Source organism: Salmo salar, chromosome ssa03 (genome assembly GCF_905237065.1).
Source record: "Salmo salar chromosome ssa03, Ssal_v3.1, whole genome shotgun sequence".
In the NCBI taxonomy this organism is placed as follows: domain Eukaryota; kingdom Metazoa; phylum Chordata; class Actinopteri; order Salmoniformes; family Salmonidae; genus Salmo; species Salmo salar.
The window spans coordinates 46,768,660-46,789,243 of record NC_059444.1 but is presented as its reverse complement, the minus strand read 5'-3'; the positions used below and the strand labels follow the sequence as shown (position 1 = coordinate 46,789,243).

At 41.4% G+C, this 20,584-nt stretch overlaps 1 protein-coding gene across 2 annotated transcripts in view; it reads left to right on the top strand.

The window, feature by feature from the left end:
- LOC106600622 (sterile alpha motif domain-containing protein 10) overlaps positions 1-20,584 on the top strand; it is a 200,041-nt gene that overhangs the window by 51,398 nt on the left and 128,059 nt on the right. The window contains exons 1-2 of one of the 2 annotated variants that reach the window (XM_014192112.2): positions 3,044-3,207; positions 14,076-14,257. In XM_014192112.2, the coding sequence (XP_014047587.2) occupies positions 3,162-3,207; positions 14,076-14,257 (228 nt within the window). In that variant the 5' untranslated portion in view covers positions 3,044-3,161. Of the gene's footprint in view, positions 1-3,043; positions 3,208-14,075; positions 14,258-20,584 lie in introns of those variants that run through there. The other variant, XM_014192113.2, reaches the window with a different exon arrangement.

Genomic DNA, 20,584 nt, shown 5'->3' with positions numbered 1-20,584 from the left:
TCAAAAATACAAAAACTTCAATTTTTCAAACATATGACTATTTCACAGCATTTTAAAGACAAGACTCTCCTTTATCTAACCACACTGTCCGATTTCAAAAAGGCTTTACAGCGAAAGCAAAACATTAGATTATGTCAGCAGAGTCCCAAGCCAGAAATAATCAGACACCCATTTTTCAAGCTAGCATATAATGTCACAAAAACCCAGAAGACAGCTAAATGCAGCACTAACCTTTGATGATCTTCATCAGATGACACACCTAGGACATTATGTTATACAATACATGCATGTTTTGTTCAATCAAGTTCATATTTATATCAAAAAACAGCTTTTTACATTAGCATGTGACGTTCAGAACTAGCATACCCCCGCAAACTTCCGGGGAATTTGCTAACAATTTACTAAATTACTCACGATAAACGTTCACAAAAAGCATAACAATTATTTTAAGAATTATAGATATAGAACTCCTCTATGCACTCGATATGTCCGATTTTAAAATAGCTTTTTGGTGAAAGCACATTTTGCAATATTCTAAGTACATAGCCCAGGCATCACGGGCTAGCTATTTAGACACCCGGCAAGTTTAGCACTCACCAATATCAGATTTACTATTATAAAAGTTTGATTACCTTTTGTTGTCTTCGTCAGAATGCACTCCCAGGACTGCTACTTCAATAACAAATGTTGGTTTGGTCCAAAATAATCCATCGTTATATCCGAAAAGCGGCGTTTTGTTCGTGCGTCCCAGACACTATCCGAATGGTAAAGAAGGGTCGCACGCATGGCGCAATTCGTGACAAAAAAAATCTAAATATTCCATTATCGTACTTCGAAGCATGTCAACCGCTGTTTAAAATCCATTTTTATGCCATTTTTCTCGTAAAAAAGCGATAATATTCCGACCGGGAATGTCCATTTTGCTAAACAGAGGAAAGAAAACGAAGCTTTCGGTCGACACGGGCACGAGCCTGAGTCTCACAGTACTGTAACCAGCCACTACCCAAACGCGCTACTTTGTTTCAGCCAGAGCCTGCAAAGCCACGATTCAGCGTTTTGCCGCCTTCTGAGAACCTATGGCAGCCGTGGGAAGTGTCACGGGACAGCTAAGATCCTCACTCTTCAATAAACAGAGACAAGAAGAACAACACCTTGTCAGACAGGCCACTTCCTGCATGAAATCTTCTCAGGTTTTTGCCTGCCATATGAGTTCTGTTATACTCACAGACACCATTCAAACAGTTTTAGAAACTTTAGGGTGTTTTCTATCCAAAGCCAATAATTATATGCATATTCTAGTTACTGGGCAGGAGTAGTAACCAGATTAAATCGGGTACTTTTTTTATCCAGCCGTGAAAATACTGCCCCCTAGCCATAACAGGATATTTACGCTCAGTGTGTCGTCGGGATCCTTGTTGAAGAGTCGTTCTGTTGGAGAGTTCTCTCTCTCTCTCTCTCGGTTAGAATGGATCTTTCAAAGCGACATTCATTAATGTCGTTATAGAATGGATGTTTCGTTGGTCTTCGCGTTCAATGATATAATTTCTAGCTGCAGACTATTAATTAATATCAAAGACTTGTTCTTATTCTGTCGGTATCAATAGTCTAAAAGTTAACCACGTGGTATAGTTTACTTTCAGTAGAGTACTTGGATGGTCAAACCTATTGGCCAACTCGCAATGGAGTGGAGGCCTGGTCTGTTAGAAAGTAAATCAGTGTATGGTTTTATAGTGAACATAGGACCAGGCGTCATGTGACAAGCCTGTTCTGTCTGTGTCCCTGGGGGCGTGCCGATGACTGAGTTAAGCTTGGTACAGAAATACAATTCTATCAAATTAACATCAGTACATAGCATCTCAATGTATTACAAATAGCTTTATCCTTATTAATACATTTTATACAACCATGTGGATGCAAGTCCCATCGCTGAGGCTATTATATAAACAGTTTTATGGTAATATGGCTATATTGTCTCTTCTGAGTATCACAAAATTGTACCAAGCGGACCAGTTCGTAGCTGGATTCTTCACCAGTCTTCCATACCTTCTCCAGAACACAAATGTCGCTTGGCTCCCCAATTCTGTGAGTTGGAAGAATTTCCTGTGTCTCTCTATGGGCCATGTGGCAAGAGATTCTCCTGGAATTTTACCACTCCTTCACACAGGGACTGGGTGGGGGAAGGAAGGTTGGGGGATGGTGCAAGGGGGGAGGGGGTCAACTGTCCTCCCTGTACTCAAAGAGGCCAACGTCATGACAGCTGAAATGCAATGTAAATGTTTTTGGGGATTCAGTTCATTTGCATGGCAAAGAGGGACCTTGCAATTAATTGCAATTCATCTGATCACTCTTCATAACATTCTGGAGTATATGCAAATTGCCATCATACAAACTGAGACAGCAGACTATGTGAAAATTAATATTTGTGTCATTCTCAAAACTTTTGGCCACGACTGTATATTTATTCTTCGTCTTGTTATTTTTCTAATTATCTTTTTCTAATTATCATTTCATGATATCAAGATTTGATCAGCACAAATGTAACTATTGAAAACAAAAACTTCTAAATATGATTACATATGAACAGAATTTGCATGAGTTCTTGCCTAGGCTGCCACTAGGCTCTATGGCAACTGTAGGACTCTAATATAGGACAAACATACTGAACACATACAGTACACGTATCTATAGTGGAGTTCAATACAGAATAGATCATTAGCATATACATAGCCAACCATGGTTAATTAATCAATGCATACCATCCCTGGAAACACACACACACACACACACACACACACACACACACACACACACACACACACACACACACACACACACACACACACACACACACACAGGTAGTAGGTCACTGTGTAGTAGTGGTTAGAGCTTGAGGACAGTCAATAAAGTATTGAATGGTGCTTTAGTCAATCCATCTCTCTGTGGTTTGAGGTGACGGCAGGGGAGCACGGTATCGATCTACACACTACATGTGACCATTACAATGAACTGGAGTCCACTCTACTTACATCACTTGCAAGCCAGTGTGTGGGTGGATACAATGGAACTTTACTGTCCATGCAAGCTACAGTCCATCCACCAGCTTACATTAAACAAGTATTGAGAATCAACTAAATTCGTTAGAGAACTGTGATTTTTAGCTGATGATTAGACCAAGGAGCGCACTGATTCTGCGGGCTATCGCTGAAGGTACTTCTCTTTAGTGTGTGTGTGTGTTTGTCTTTAGACTATAGTGATTACACCTATGTCAGAGCTGTGAGTGTTTACTTAGTAATAGCAAGACCACAGGAGGTTGGTAGTCCCTTAAATGGGGAGGACGCGCTCGTGGTAACGGCTGGTAGCGGAATAGGTGGAATAGTATCAAACACATTAAATACATGGTTTCCATGTGTTTGATGGCATTCCATTTGCTCTGTTCCAGCCATTGTTATGAGCCATCCTCCCCTCAGCAGCCTCCAGACATACATTAATACATCTAGACAGCCACTCACCCAGTCACGGGAAAAAATAGACAAGCATAAAAAAATGTACAAAGACAATTTTGTCTGAGCTGGGATATTATGTGCTTCTGTTTGATTTGATTATTCAATTATTTTTCTCAAAGGAGTACATGGGAACTTGGGCAAACTTTTCAGACAATTCATCTGATTAATGAATTATGCATGCATTATTTGGTATGCATATGTGATTAGGTATCTAGGGAGTTTCTGTAAACACTTTGTGTGCTTGATGTAACAGATGTATAGAGGAATATAATAATGTATGATGAATGGATGGATAGAGGTACTCTACATGACCAAACTATGTGGACACCTGCTTGTCGAACATCTCATTCCAAAATCATGGGCATTAATATGGAGTTGGTTCCCCCTTTGCTGCTATAACAGCCTCCACTCTTCTGGTAAGGCTTTCCACTAGATGTTGGAATATTGCTGCTTGGAACAGCAGCAATGTAGTGTAGTGGTCAGCAATGTAGCCTAGTGGTTAGAGCGTTGGGCCAGTAACCGAAAGGTTGCTGGATCGAATCCCTGAGCTGACAAGGTAAACATCTGTTGTTCTGCCCCTGAACAAGGTAGTTAACCCACTGTTCCCCGGTAGGCTGTCATTGTAAATAAGAAATTGTTCTTAACTGATTTGCCTAGTTAAATGAAGGTAACATTAAATAAAAAAATAAAATGCTTCCATTCAGCCTCAAGAGCATTGGTGAAGTCTGGCACTGATGTTGGGTGATTAGGCCTGACTCACAGCCGGCCTTCCAATTCATCCCAAAGGTGTTCGATGGGGTTGAGGTCAGGGCTCTGTGCAAGCCAGTCAAGTTCTTCCACACTGATCTCGACAAACCATTTCTTTATAGACCTCACTTTGTGCATGGGGGTATTGTCATGCTGAAACAGGAAAGGACCTTCCCAAAACTTTTCCCACGAAGTTGGAAGCACACAATAGTCTAGAATGTCATTGTATGCTGTAGCGTTAACATTTCCCTTCACTGGAACTAAGGGGCCCAAACCATGAAAACAGACCCAGACCATTATTCCTCCTCCACCAAACTTTACAGTTGGCGCTATGCATTTGGCAGGTAGCGTTTTCCTAGCATCCGCCAAATCCAGATTCGTCTTTCAGACTTTCAGATGGTGAAGCGTGATTCATCACTCCAGAGAATGGTTTCCACTGCTCCAGAGTTCAATGGCAGCGAACTTTACACCACTCCAGTTGACGCTTGGCATTGTGCATGGTGATCTAAGGCTTGTGTTTGGCTGCTTAGCCATGGAAACCCATTTCATGAAGCTCCCGAGGAACAGTTATTGTGCTGACGTTGCTTCCAGAAGCAGTTTGGATGTCAGTAGTGAGTGTTGCAGCCAAGGACAGACAATTTTTCCTCGCTTCAGCACTCGTCGGTCCCGTTCTGTGAGCTTGTGTGGCCTACCAGTTTATGGCTGAGACGTTGTTGCTCCTACACGTTTCCACTTACAATAACAGCACTTACAGTTGACCGGGGCAGCTATAGCAGGGCAGACATTTGAAGAACTGACTTGATGGAGTCACGGAGCTCTTCAGTAAGGCCATTCTACTGCCAATATTTGTCTATGGAGATTGCATGGCGGTGTGCTCGATTTTATACACCTGTCAGCAACGGGTGTGGCTGAAATAGCCAAAACCACTAATTTGAAGGGGTGTCTACATACTTGAATATAAATTGTATGAAAGAAGGTAGCTTTGATGATTGGATGGATAGATTGAATCAGACATCCAATTATGCAACACAGCTCTGTTTGGCTGTAGTCTTTGTGACCTCATAAGACATTATAAGTCTGACAGGCAACAGATGACTGAACTTAAATATACATGAACCCTGGTAAGAGTTTTCATTGATATTCAAATGTGATTTGACCCTTTTGATTTTCTTGTTGACTAGGTATTTTTGAAAGCACTACAGAATCTAAATTCAGTTGCATAATGTGAGTTCATCAGTTGTGAGAGTGGCCAGAGGGTTTGTCTGGACACTGCTCTTATTTGGTTGGCTCAGTGAATAATTAAATAACCTATGGGGACACACACACTCCTTCACCTACCTCACCACTATCAGGTTGTAGTGATACCCTGTACTGCACTGTACTGTACTGCTAATGCTTATGCAATGACCTTATTATTCAACCCCAGTTGATTGGACTCACATTGGACAGCATGGTCGAAACAGACCAGGGGTTCATGTTGTGAGGTTTGCACTGGCTTTTATGAATGAAACAAATACTGTAGGTGAAGGATAAGATTCCATGTTTATAGCTCAATCTTTGACTCTGCAAAATGGGGTGTTAAGGTCACATGGTTGTGACTGGGTTACTGATATGACTCTCAAGCATCAGTATTGCTGTCACTCCCCTCCCTGCTCTGTGATAAGCTGCCTATCAACCTCCTCTCCCTCTCATCTGTCTCTCCTCTCCTCCATTGAAATTTATTCTGGGCGGTCCTTAGTTATTGTCTGTCAGTGAGATTGAATCGGTTTCTCTACGCCGTCTTGCAAGATCTGCCAGCAGCACCCAGCAGACGCCTCATCCCTTTAACACTTCACCCCCTCATTCTGTTCATCTGCCTCACCTCAAATAAAATTTCATTTTATTTCACATACACATGTTTAGCAGATGTTATTGCTTGTGTTTCTAGCTCCACAGTGCAGTAATATCTAACAAGTAATATCTAACAATTTCACAACAATACACACAAATCTAAAGTAAAGGAATGGAATTAAGACTATATAAACATTTGGGCGAGAATTGTCAACTGACTAGCTCCTTCAACTCTATCATATAAACGCCTCAGGCTGTCTGTTTCTCTTCCTCCTGGTATGAAACTAAAGGGTGATAACAAGGGGTGACTGGAGAGAACTGTCAGGATGGTGACCTACTAACAGGATAATATGGAGGGGTGAAGGTAAACAGATATGTAATGAAGGGAAAATGTGGTGATGAGGGCATAGATGAACGGTTGAAGCAAATGATTAAAGAGTAAAGTTAATTCTATTCCTTTACTCTTTCATCATTTGCATCATCCGTTCGTCTATGTCCTCATCACCACATTTTCCCTTCATTACATATCTAGCTCCAACAGTGCAGTAATATCTAACAAGTAATATCTAACAATTTCACAACAATTTCACAGCAATACACACAAATCTAAAGTAAAGGAATGTAATTAAGACTATATAAACATTTGGGCGAGAATTGTCAACTGACTAGCTCCTTCAACTCTATCATATAAACGCCTCAGGCTGTCTGTTTCTCTTCCTCCTGGTATGAAACTAAAGGGTGATAACAAGGGGTGACTGGAGAGAACTGTCAGGATGGTGACCTACTAACAGGATAATATGGAGGGGTGAAGGTAAACAGATATGTAATGAAGGGAAAATGTGGTGATGAGGGCATAGATGAACGGTTGAAGCAAATGATTAAAGAGTAAAGTTCATTCTATTCCTTTACTCTTTCATCATTTGCATCATCCGTTCGTCTATGTCCTCATCACCACATTTTCCCTTCATTACATATCTGTTTACCTTCACCCCTCCATATTATCCTCTTAGTAGAGGTCACCATCCTGACAGTTCTCTCCAGTCACCCCTTGTTATCACCCTTTAGTTTCATACCAGGAGGAAGAGAAACAGACAATGATATTCAGAGGTGAAGGAGCTAGTCAGTCCTGGATATACCACAGGGGGGAGAGAGGAGGAGAGAGGAAAGGAGAGGAGAAAGTATCTGTGCGTGTGTTATCTGAAGTGTAAATGTGTGACACAGTGGGAGATAATCAATAGTTCTGGTTCCTCCGTACTATCACAGTGTACATCTCTATGGGCTTATATAAATCACCAGCTGGGACGTTCACTCTCACTGGGAATACAAGTCCTCTCCTCCTAACACTGTGCCCCCATTGGACTCATAGACACAGAGTGCCTGGAGAGACTGAGTGCTAAGGTCAAGGTCTGGCATTTTGTACACTGACCTTTCAACACTTCTCTTTACTCTACTCTGGGGTACAGATTGGCGATTATTTCACAGTTTCTGAAAGCTACAGGGCACGTATACAATCTGTGTTCAGGATTGAGGGCCAGTGATTGTGCCTTGAAAAAAGAGAGGGTTTTATTTACATATTTATAGATTTCACTTGTTGCCGCCCGTCCCCTGCTCCGCTCTGGGTGATGGTCTAATTTAAGGGGTCCCATAGAGAGGGACTAAGGTAAATACCCTGGTCCTACTCCATGAACACATTTGCTGAGAGACATCATTTAAACCACAGGTAGATATAGACCTAGAGAAAATCTGGTATGTATTTTCTGCTGTCCACTCTATATTTAGCGTTTTATGTTTCATGTATTACAAAAAGTGTGAAATTACTGCAAAATTAAGTTTCGGCCACTCTCAGTTTCGGCCACTCTTTTCCCCCCAGAATTAGAATGCCCTCTTTTGGAGCAAATGAGTACTGTTCAGAAGTGTTATGGTAATCTACCGTGGGATTTGGATTGGAACAACCTTCCATGGTACAAGACATAATAGCTAATTGTCTTTTAAAAACCTTGGAGATTTCAAAAGCTTTAACTGTGATATGGTTAAGGGGAGATGGGGGCGCGCTCCAATAGAGTCCAGGTAGTTTGACCTGGTAAAAGGTTTGTTTCTGTCTATCCCTTTTCCCCTTGGGCTTTGCTCTTGACTCTGAGTCTCTCTCACCTTTCAACAATGAAACATACAGTGTCTTCAGAAAGTATTCAGACCACTTGACTTTTCCCACGTTTTGTTAGGTTACAGCCTTATTCTAAAATTGATTCAATAGTTTTTTTGCCTAATCAATCTACACGCAATACCACATAATGACGAAGCAAAAACAGGTTTTTATACATTTTCTGCTAATTCATTAAACATGAAAAACTGAAATATCCAATTTCCATAAGTATACAGACCCTTTACTCAGTGCTTTGTTAAAGCACCTTTGGCAGCGATTACAGCCTTGAGTCTTCTTGGGTATGACAATACAAGCTTGGCACATCTGTATTTGGGGAGTTTTTCCCATTCTTCTCTGCAGATCCTCTCAATCTCTGTCAGATTGGATGGGGAGCATCGCTATTTTCAGGTCTCTCCAGAGATGTTTGATCAGGTTCAAGAACGGGCTTTGGCTGGGCCACTCAAGGACATACAGAGACTTGTCCAGAAACCATTCCTGATTTGTCTTGGCTGTGTGCTTAGGGTCGTTGTCCTGTTGGAAGGTGAACCTTCACCCCAGTCTGAGGTCCTGAGCGCTCTGGGGAAGGTTTTCATTACTTTGCTCTGTTCATCTTTGCCTCAATCCTAACTAGTATACCAGTCCCTGCCACTGAAAAACATCCCCACAGCATGATGCTGCCACCACCATGCTTCACGCTAGGGATGGTGCCAGGTTTCCTCCAGATGTGGCGCTTGGCATTCAGGCCAAAGAGTTCAATCTTGTTTTCATCATACCAGAGAATCTTGTTTCTCATGGTCTGAGAGTTTTAGGTGCCTTTTGGCAAACGCAAGGTTGGCTGTCATGTGCCTTTTACTGAGGAGTGGCTTGCGTCTGGCCACTCTACCATAAAGGCTGGATTGGTGGAGTGCTGGAGAGATGATGTCCTATGGAAGGTTCTCCCATCTCCACAGAGGAACTCTGTCAGAGTGACTATGGTGTTCTTGGTCACCTCCCTGATCAAGGCCCTTCTCCCCCGATTGCTCAGTTTGGCCAGGTGGCCAGCTCTAGGAAGAGTCTTGGTGGTTCCAAATTTCTTACATTTTAGAATGATGGAGACAGCGGTGTTATTGGGGACCTTCAATGCTGCATAAATGTTTTGCTGCCCTTCCCCAGATCTGTGCCTCGACACAATCCTGTCTCTTAGCTCTACGGACAATTCCTTCAACCTCATGGCTTGGCTTTTGCTCTGACATGCACTGTCAAATGTGGGACCTTATATAGACAGGTGTGTGCTTTTCCAAATCATGTCAAATCAATTGAATTGACCACATGTGCACTCCAATCAAGTTGTAGAAATATCTCAAGGATGATCAATGGAAACAGGATGGACCTGAGCTCAATTTCGAGTCTCATAGCAAAGGGTCTGAATACTTACGTAAATAAGGTACTTCTGTTTTTATTTGTAATAAATTTGCAACATTTTCCCCAAATTTTTTTTTTGCTTTGTCATTATGGGGTGTAGATTTTTTTAAATCAATTTTAGAATAAGGCTGTAATGTAACAACGTGTGGAAAAAGTCAAAGGGTCTGAATACTTTCAGAAGGCACTGTATGCAGTTTAGTGCTCTGTAGTGAACATCAGAGGTCATTCAAACCTATAGAAGACTGTAATTCAAGTGAAACATCTTTAACTTTCCTCTGTATTTCCAACCTCTCTTCCTTTCTTTTTCATTGTGCTCTCTCCTTCTTCTCCCTCCATTCATGTGGTCACTCTCCTCTCCTCCTCTCCTCTAATCCCCTCCTCTCATCTCCTTCCCTCACTCCTCTCCTCCCTCTCCCCTCTAGGTGATAATGTCTTATATTGAGAACGACGGTAGCAACTATTACAACATCACTTACTGAGGAGGTCGAGAGGGGGGAGATAGCCTGGCTCCAATCTGATCAAATATGTATAAATGTAGACAGACAGATGGCCAAGGAGATATATATACTCTATCCTGCTGAATCATAGGAAAGGTACAGAGAGAGTGCTATGGCACACACAAGTATACAACTGAGACTGCATCATAAAAGAGACCAAGAAACACACATTGGAGCCAACTTTTTTAAACTAAATTAAACACCTGATTTCCCATAAAGAGCACTAATTCTGAGCTTTTGTCAAATGTACTGCACTAGAAAGTATAGGGTGTCATCTGAGAAACGTTCTCTGTTCGATTTGACTCTGCACATATCCCCTTGGGCTTTGCCCTTGACTCTGAGTCTCTCTCACCTTTCACCAATGATACATATGTCTGATGTGTAGTTTAGTGCTCTGCAGTGAACACCAGAGGTCATTCAAACCTTCTTCTCTGGATAGAAGACACTCTAGCTGAGAGTGACCTGCCAATGAAACCATAAGCTCTGATGTCAGTTATAGTGTTGTGTCATTGAAGGTGACACAGTAGTTAATCATGTGTGGCTGGTCTTAAACGCCCCGTGCAGTCAAAAATGGGTTTTTTTCTCAGATTTTATAAATATTTCCACACTATGAGGTTGGAATAATATTGTGAAAATTATGATAATGCCCTTTCAGTGTAAGACCTGTTCAAAAGACTGCCTGATATCTCAGCGTGTTTTGGTGGGATAAATTAGTTAATAGACCAATAGAAAAAAGAGTTCCAAACCTCTCTGCCAATAATAGCAAATGTTCAGTTCTCCCTTCCCTACTCAGACCACTCCCAGACAGTCCGAGCAAAATTCTTGCTTGAGAAATTGCCCTTTGCTAAGTAGCTATTATTGTACTTAATTGTTGCCCATAAATGATTTGATATTGGCTGCATTGGATCCTTAATGAAGAGGCGTATATCCTGTATAGTACTGTGTATATCCTGTATAGTACTGTGTATATCCTGTATAGTACTGTGTATATCCTGTATAGTACTGTGTATATCCTCTCTGGGCTAGGCGGGACGAATTCGTCCCACCTACGCAACAGCCAGTTGAATCCCGTGGCGCGATTTTCAAATACCTTAGAAATGCTATTACTTCAATTTCTCAAACATATGACTATTTTACAGCATTTTAAAGACAAGACTCTCGTTAATCTAACCACACTGTCCGATTTCAAAAAGGCTTTACAACGAAAGCAAAACATTAGATTATGTCAGCAGAGTACCCAGCCAGAAATAATCAGACACCCATTTTTCAAGCTAGCATATAATGTCACATAAACCCAGAAGACAGCTAAATGCAGCACTAACCTTTGATGATCTTCATCAGATGACAATCCTAGGACATTATGTTATACAATACATGCATGTTTTGTTCAATCAAGTTCATATTTATATCAAAACCCAGCTTTTTACATTAGCATGTGACGTTCAGAACTAGCATACCCCCCGCAAACTTCCGGGGAATTTACTAACAATTTACCAAATTACTCACGATAAACGTTCACAAAAAACATAACAATTATTTTAAGAATTATAGATACAGAACTCCTTTGTGCAATCGAGGTGTCCAATTTTAAAATATATTTTCGGTGAAAGCACATTTTGCAATATTCTCAGTAGATAGCCCAGCCATCACGGCTAGCCATTTAGACACCGACCAAGTTTAGCCCTGACCAAAGTCAGATTTACTATTACAAAAGTTTGATTACCTTTGTTGTCTTCGTCAGAATGCACTCCCAGGACTGCTACTTCAATAACAAATGTTGGTTTGGTCCAAAATAATCCATCGTTATATCCAAATAGCGGCGTTTTGTTTGTGCGTTCCAGACACTATCCGAAATGGTAAATCAGGGTTACGAGCATGGCGCAATTCGTGACAAAAAAATTCGAAATATTCCATTACCGTACTTCGAAGCATGTCAACCGCTGTTTAAAATCCATTTTTATGCCATTTTCTTGTAAAAAAGCGATAATATTCCGACCGGGAATCTCCGTTTAGGTAAACAGAGGAAAGAAAACAAAGCATTCGGTCGACGCGGGCACGAGCCTGAGTCTCACAGTACTGTAACCAGCCACTACCCAAACGCGCTACTTTTTTTCAGCCAGAGCCTGCAAAGCCACGATTCAGCTTTTTGCCGCCTTCTGAGAGCCTATGGCAGCCGTAGGAAGTGTCACGTAACAGCAGAGATCCTTTGTAATGGATAGAGATGGCAAAGAAGGCCAAGAAATGGTCAGACAGGGTACTTCCTGTACAGAATCTTCTCAGGTTTTGACCTGCCATTTGAGTTCTGTTATACTCACAGACACCATTCAAACAGTTTTAGAAACTTTGGAGTGTTTTCTATCCAAAGCCAATAATTATATGCATATTCTAGTTACTGGGCAGGAGTAGTAACCAGATTAAATCGGGTACGTTTTTTAACCAGCCGTGTCAATACTGCCCCCTAGCCCTAACAGGATATCCTGTATAGTACTGTGTATATCCTGTATAGTACTGTGTATATCCTGTATAGTCCTGTTTATCCCATTCCCTAGCCAGGAGGTTCACTTTATTAAACCATTTACAGAGGCCAGTTTAGTTCACTGTGAAAGGGAGCACTAGGCTGATGAGAGCACTTTATCTGGAACACTTTCAAAGTGACTGAAATAGATTGGGTATATGGTTGGTGCTGGTAAGCTTTATCCAAAGCTGATTTTAAACCACTTAAATCTGTAGACACTTTTATGTTTCCCAACATTCCTCAGTTATTCACCAAATCATTATTCCTCCATCCCACTCTCTCCATTGCTCTACTCCACCTTCTCTCTCTTCGCCCATAACCAGTAGATTTACAGTTCACTGACAGGACTCTCCACTCTCCTTCCTCTTCTTCTCTCCCTTCCCTCTCCCTGCTAAGTTTACTGGGAAGGCCCGCTGAATGCTTCTCCTCCTGTTCTCTCCCTCTTATCTGCTGTTCTCTTCTGCTGTTCTCTCTGTGTTATTCAACCCCACAGACAAACAACATAGGACAGCAGAGAGAGAGGGACCACAGAATCGACAGAGATGGGAAAGCAGAGGATGGGGGAGAGAGGGGAGAGAGGAGAAAGCAGAAGCAGACAGGAAAGACATCACTGCTCTCTGAAATACATTTCTCTCTTCAGTCTCTTTTCTTTCCTTTTTTAATTTCTCCATAATGCTTCTCTGAACTCTGTATCACCTCTGCTCTACGGAACAGTCTCTGGATTTTCAGCTGTGAGCAGGTGTATCTCAGAATTGGCCTTTTGGTTCAAAACTCAAAACACTGTCTCTCTGTCACTATGATACACAGAATTAAAGAGAGAGTGTGGAGAGAGAGAGGCAGGAGAGAGAGGGTAGGGTTACAGTAAGTTACAGAGTTATAGAAGTGTTGTAGTAGTCACATTGAGATTGAAGAGTTTTTGTTCAATTAATCCTGGATTTGAGTTTAATATTTTTAAACCATATTTTATTTTCCATAAGTGATCTCTTATTATATATACAGTATGTTTTATGACTACTAAGACATGGTGCCCTTTTCCTGACATGGCCACATACAACTGAGAATGTTTTAATGGAATGGTTTTGGGGATTTTATTCAACAAGCTCTCAGTCTCACATCAGAATTAGACGTTCATCCATGTTTCTCAAATGTCTAATCAACTAAACTGTCTGTCTGTCTGCAGCTACAATACAACAATTCGCTGCTGGAGGATGAAACAACCAACTAGCTCTCACAGTCTCACATCAGAATTAGACGTCCATCCATGTTTCTCAAACGTTTAATCAACTAACCTGTCTGTCTGTCTGTCTGTCTGCAGCTACAAAACAACAATTAGCTGCTGGAGGATGAAACAACCAACTAGCTCTCACAGTCTCACGTCAGAATTAGACGTTCATCCATGTTTCTCAAATGTCTAATCAACTAAACTGTTTGTCTGTCTGCAGCTGCGTCGAGCTTCAGTTTCTGCCGTGCATCCCTGGAGCAAACAGTGTCTGCAGAGGAGCTAGCCTACCAACTGCCTCGCCGGCCAGGGTCTAGTCTCACCTGGCATGATGGGAGGGGACAGATGAGCACATACACACGCACCGTCAAACTCCTGCAGCAACCTGGCACAGAGGGAATACAGGTATAGTGGTCATAGAGTGGCTTTGGAAAGTTTTCAGACCCCATGACTTTTTCAACATTTTGTTATGTTACAGCCTAATTCTAAAATGGATTCAATAAATTAAGCCCACAGCAATCTACAAACAATACCCCATAATGACAAATACAGAAATACCTTATTTACATAAGTATTCAGACCCTTTGCTACGAGACTCAAAATTGAGCTCAGGTACATCCTGTTTCCATTGATCATCCTTGAGATGTTTCTACAACTTGATTGGAGTCCACCTGTGGTGAATTCAATTGATTGGACATGATTTGGAAAGGCACACACCTGTCTATATAAGGTCCCACAGTTGACAGTGCACGTCAGAGCAAAAACCAAGCCATGAGGTTGAAGAAATTGTTTGTAGAGCTCAGAGACAGGATTGTGTGGAGGCACAGATCTGGGGAAGGGTACCAAAACATTTATGCAGCATTGAAGGTCCCCAAGAACACAGTGGCCTCCATCATTCTTAAATGGAAGAAGTTTGGAACCACCAAGACTCTTCCTAGAGCTGGCCGCCTGGCCAAACTGGGGAGAAGGGCCTTGGTCAGAGAGGTGACAAAGAACCCAATGGTCACTGACAGAGCTCCAGAGTTCCTCTGTGGAGATGGGAGAACCTTCCAAAAGGACAACCATCTCTGCAGCACTCCACCAATCAGGCTTTTATGGTAGAGTGACAAGACGCAAGCCACTCCTCAGTAAAAGGCACATCACAGCCCACTTGGAGTTTGCTAAAAAGCACCTAAAGTCTCTCCGACCATGATCAAGAAGATTCTCTGGTCTGATGAAACCAAGATTCAACTCTTTGGCCTGAATGCCAAGCATCGCATCTGGAGGAAAACTGGCACCATCCCTAAGGTGAAGCATGGTGGTGGTGGAAGCATCATGCTGTGGAGGTGTTTTTCAGCTGCAGGGACTGGTCAGGATCGAGGAACAGATGAACGGATCAAAGTACAGAGAGCTCATTGATGAAAACCTGCTCCAAAGTGCTCAGGACCTCAGACTGGGGTGAAGGTTGACCTTCTAACAGGACAACAACCCTAAGCACACAGCCAAGACAATGCAGAAGTGGCTTCGGGACAAGTCTCTGAATGTCCTTGAGTGGCCCAGCCAGAGCCCGGACTTGAACCCGATCAAACATCTCTGGAGAGACCTGAAAATAGCTGTGCAGCGACGCTCCCCATCCAACCTGACAGAGCTTGAGAGAATCTGCAAAGAAGAATGGGAGAAACTCCCCAAATACAGTTGTGCCAAGCTTGTAGCGTCATACCCAAGAAGACTCAATGCTGTAATCACTGCCAAAGGTGCTTCAACAAAGTACTGAGTAAAGGGTCTGAATACTTATGTAAATGTTATATAAAAAATATTTTAAAAGTTTTTGCTTCGTCATTATGTGATATTGTGTGTAGATTAATGAGGGGAAAAAACTAATCCATTTTAGAATGAAGCTGTAACGTAACAATATGTGGAAAAGAATCAAGGGGTCTAAATACTTTGCTTTAATTTTTTTCTTCTTGTAAAGACAAGATTAAATGAAGATTAAATGAAGAATAGTGTGATTGGTGACAATATTAGCATATCACTTATATATTATTTATATATTATCTCTTTGAATGGCAAACAGCGCATGCTTTTTTTGTGTGACTTTTCAAATCACCTCACGTAGCCCATAGGCCTATATGTTTTGATAAGGTTTGTATCACAACTAAAGTGGCCAAATAACTAATTAAGCACATTAATCCGCTTTAAAAGAGGTGTACAGCCTAACTGGTACACACACGCAGCGCGTGAGTTTCAAGTTTGGGGAAGATCATTTTCAACATAAAAATGCACCTTTATAATAAAAGCATTACATGCATAATCACATTTGTGGTCACTTTTGAGAATGGTGTTTTTCTGCTAGTGGAACATACGCACCTACTACAGTGTTCACTCAGTGCTGGGCTTATAATGTGAAGAAATAGCCTAATAGTTTATCAAAATGTTAAGCAAAACATTCTCATCTGTTGTGCTAGGCTCATTGCTTAAAACAGATTTTTCGATGGTAGTGATTGTATTAATTTTTGATCTTTCGCATCCCACAACTGTCCCAGACTATGTTTTGGAATATTTATTTCTCGCAAAGAATAGGTAAACTTTTATACTATGGGGGATTGACATATGCTATTGCTTTTGCTGTTCGTTAGGCCTACTCATCTTGTTGGCTGACAAAGTAAATGTGGACAGTTCTTCCAATATCTTCAATATGCACCTCGAAATTGGATAAGGAAGCACGCAGTTGCGTCCCTGACAGACATGTAAGAAAGACCCAATCACATGACTGAGAGCAATGTGAGTGAGAGGTGCTCCAGCCGGGGAGAAGTGCATTATAATGATTATATTCAGCCCAAGGGCACAACGACCACTGGCCGCAAAAGGCATGGATTTTTTAAGCGGGTGTTACGGCCACACAAAGGGGATGCAGCTGGGAAATTCAAGGCGTTATCAAGTGCTGGTCAAATTGTGAATGAGAGACTGATAAAGTGTGTACAGCCTGCGCAAAAAACAAAGCAGAGCTCATGCCTTTCATGCAACTATTTTCAAATCATCATTAGTCGCAACATGCAGAATGTATTAAAAATCAAACATATAGCCCAACATTTGTATCACAACTAAAGTTACATAAATAACTCTAAATTAAGCATTCTAGGAGTAGCTGTTTCTTTGATAACCTTCCAAAACAGAATAGCTGCATGTGCGCACTCCCTCAAATAGTTTGGAGAAAATATCCTTTCTATTTTATTCAGCTATGTTCAATAGTATTATTCATATTATAAAATAATGCCATGGAATTCTAAGCAAATCTTGTCTGCTAAATTAACAAGTGTAGCCCACAGCCGTATGGCATAGCCAGATCAGGGCCTAACATAAAGACAACTCAGAGTATGCTATTCTGTTCTTCTGAAATAAAATACATTTTCTTAATGTCATGTTTCTTTAGACCGGTCTAAAATAAATAATGGATTTATTGTGATGGTGTAGGCTATATTACATGAATTTGTTAGACTTTTAAAATGTAGATGTTCCAAAGATTTGCATCAGTGCCTTGTAGGCTATGCTTGGAAGATAGGAGATGCTAAATGTGTTTCTGTTAATTAACGGTCAATTACCGTGAGACCGGCATTTATTTGCTTGACAATCACCTGCTGACGAAATTTCATGACCGTCATAGCCCTATTCAGTACTTTAGATAACGTCTCCATTTGTTCTCTCTGGGGCTCAAATGCCTCCAGAAAAATCAATACATTGAATTGGAAATGTGAGGACATGCTCTCTGTGGAGAGCTGATTAGATTAGAGCCCTTAGGTTTGTTTAACAGAGATCAGCGCTAATAAGGAAACAACCTTAGTGAAAAAACAGCCTAGTCCCACCACACACACGTTTGTGGTTTGTGGATCAAAAGAACCAGTACAAAATATACTTTATTCTGATTGGTCAAGAGGGTGTTCATTTTGGATCATCTGCATGTCTCAAGAGTTAATACATATCTCTGTTGTAGTTATCAAGAATATTTACAACAAGTTCCAACAAACAGATAGACCATCACCAACCAAGATCAATACACCGTGTCCACTTCTACATTCTGTCTGCTGACAACATATCACTGGGGTTCATCTGAGGGATCTAACTGTCCAATGAGAGAGAGAGAGAGAGAGAGAGAGAGAACCTTTATTTTATACTCAAGTGTTAACATAAATAATGACACACTGCCTTTTCAGAAATGAAACACCAAATGTAATTCCTAAAAAATAAAAATAAAAAATAAAGAAAATATTTAAAAAATAATAATAATAAATAAAGAACATATACATTCAACTTATTTCCTCAACAAAAAATTGTTTCCCCTCCTCTACAAAACAAAGCGCTCCTTCGTATGCCCACTTCTCCTCAAACAATGGGAGATCTTTCACAGCTGAGTAGAACTCAAAATCCACTTTTATTCTTATTTTCACTAATCCTTTAAAAACACATCTTACATCCTGCCCATATCCCGTTTCTATCTTATGTTTCCTACTCAGAAAAATTGACATCTTTGCTTGTCCCAAAATAAAATTTAACAGTTGACATTTTCTTTTCTGTTGCTTTCTATATTGAAACCCCAAAATAAAAACAGTGTCATTGAAAATCTCCCCTACAGCTTTAAACAAAGACTCCAGCATTTCCAAGAGAGGTTTTATCCTCTCACACTCCATAAAACAGTGAAAAATGGTTTCTCTTATATTACAAAAAGGACATCCAGCTCCATCTGAGTTAATAACAGATATAAAAGCATTAACTGCAATGATGCCATGCAAAACCCTCCATTGCATATCACCAGTACCCTTTTGTAACGGTGGCTTGTACAGTGCTCTCCATGCTGGCTTTACCTTGCCATCAATGCCCAATTTTACCCTCCATGGAGTGTCTTTTCTATTTTTCAATTTATCTTTATTCAACACCTTGACACACCCCCTATATAAGTCTTTCCCATTCACCTCATCCAAACCCACCTCTTCCAACCCTCTCAAATCCAGTAATATCGCCTTTCTTTCTGACTCTGGGATATTTGGTGTAATCCCTAGTCTTGGAAATGAGACGTCTTCATCTTGTACCTTCTTCTTGTGGCTATGAAGCATACCCCACTCTTCTACTGACAGAGCCTTCCTGCAGTTTCCCAGCAGTTGTCCTACAATCCTTACCGACTTCACCCCCAAATGTTCAGCCACCCGTCTTCCATCCATTAAGGCGGGCCCAGCCATGGCCATTAACTGTTTTAAGGTGATGATTTTGCCCTTCACCAGAATCTTGGAAAAATGTGGAACAGCTGCAGTTGTGCAATCCAGTCTTGCCCCATACACCAGAGGTTCCTCCAACAGCCAATGCACTGACTCCGCTGAAGTTCGTCTGGACACCTTCATTATGCTCCACACCCTAAGAAGGCCTCTGTAAAACGGAGGTATTCCCTCCCTAGAAATCTGGCTACTATCAACCAAAAATAAAGCTTTCTTTAAACCTAATCCTCCAACCTGCTGTAATACAAGACCTGCCACCCCTCTCCAAACCACTTTTTCCGGTCCATAAAGCAACCTTTGAATAAACTGCAACCGGAAAGCAGCAGCCCTACTAGCCAGGTGTACAAGACCTTGTCCCCCCTCCTCTTTTGACAAATACAAAACACTTTGTGGAACCCAGTGATATTTATCCCAAAAGAAATCCACAATTATTGCCCGTATCTTAGCCAGAAGGCCAGATGGTGGTTCTAAAACTGACAACCGATGCCACAGTGCAGAGGCAATCACATTGTTAACTATAATAGTGCGCCCCCTATATGACATACGAGATAGCAACCAACGCCATCTCCTTATCTTCCCTTCCACCATTTCAACCACCCCAATCCAATTTTTTTCCATAGTCCCCTCATCTCCTAGGTACACTCCAAGATACTTAAAACCTCCCTTACACCATTCCAGCCCCCCTGGCAAAGCCATGATCCCTCCAGACCATTCTCCAATCTGTAAAGCACAACTCTTTTCCCAATTTACCTTTGCAGAGGATATTCCCCTAAAACGATCAACCATTAGACTCAAACTATCCACCTCCACTTGATTTTTCACTAAAATAACTACATCATCAGCATAGGCTGAGAGACGAATAGGAGGAATATCCCTTGAAAGGTACACCCCTTCAATGCGACTTCTAATGCTATTTAGTAGTGGCTCTATAGCAATGGCATATAACATTCCCGACAAAGAACATCCCTGCCTAATACCTCTACACACTTTAAAAGGAGCACTCAAACCACCGTTAACTTTCAATACACTTTCAATGTCACCATATATCACCTCTATCATGGCAATAAAACCAGAGCTGAACCCAAACGCCTCCAAAGTGTGCCATAAATATTGATGTTCAACTCGGTCAAATGCCTTTTCCTGATCAATTGAAATTAGACCAGCATCCAACCCCATAGCCCTAGAGACGTCCAAAAAAATCACGAATCAGAGAAATGTTCTCCCCTATCTGCCTGCCAGGAACACAGTAGGACTGGTCCGTATGTATGATTTGCCCCATCACCTCCCTCAACCTGTTGGACAAAGCCTTTGACAGGATCTTATAATCAGTGCACAATAAAGCCACCGGCCTCCAGTTCTTCACCTCCCTAGGGTCACCCTTTTTGGGCAGTAGGGTGAGGACAGCCCTTCTGCAGCTTATTGGTAGTAACCCTCCGGTTAAACTATCATTAACTACTGCTAGCCAATCCTCTCCCAACATAGCCCAAAAAGA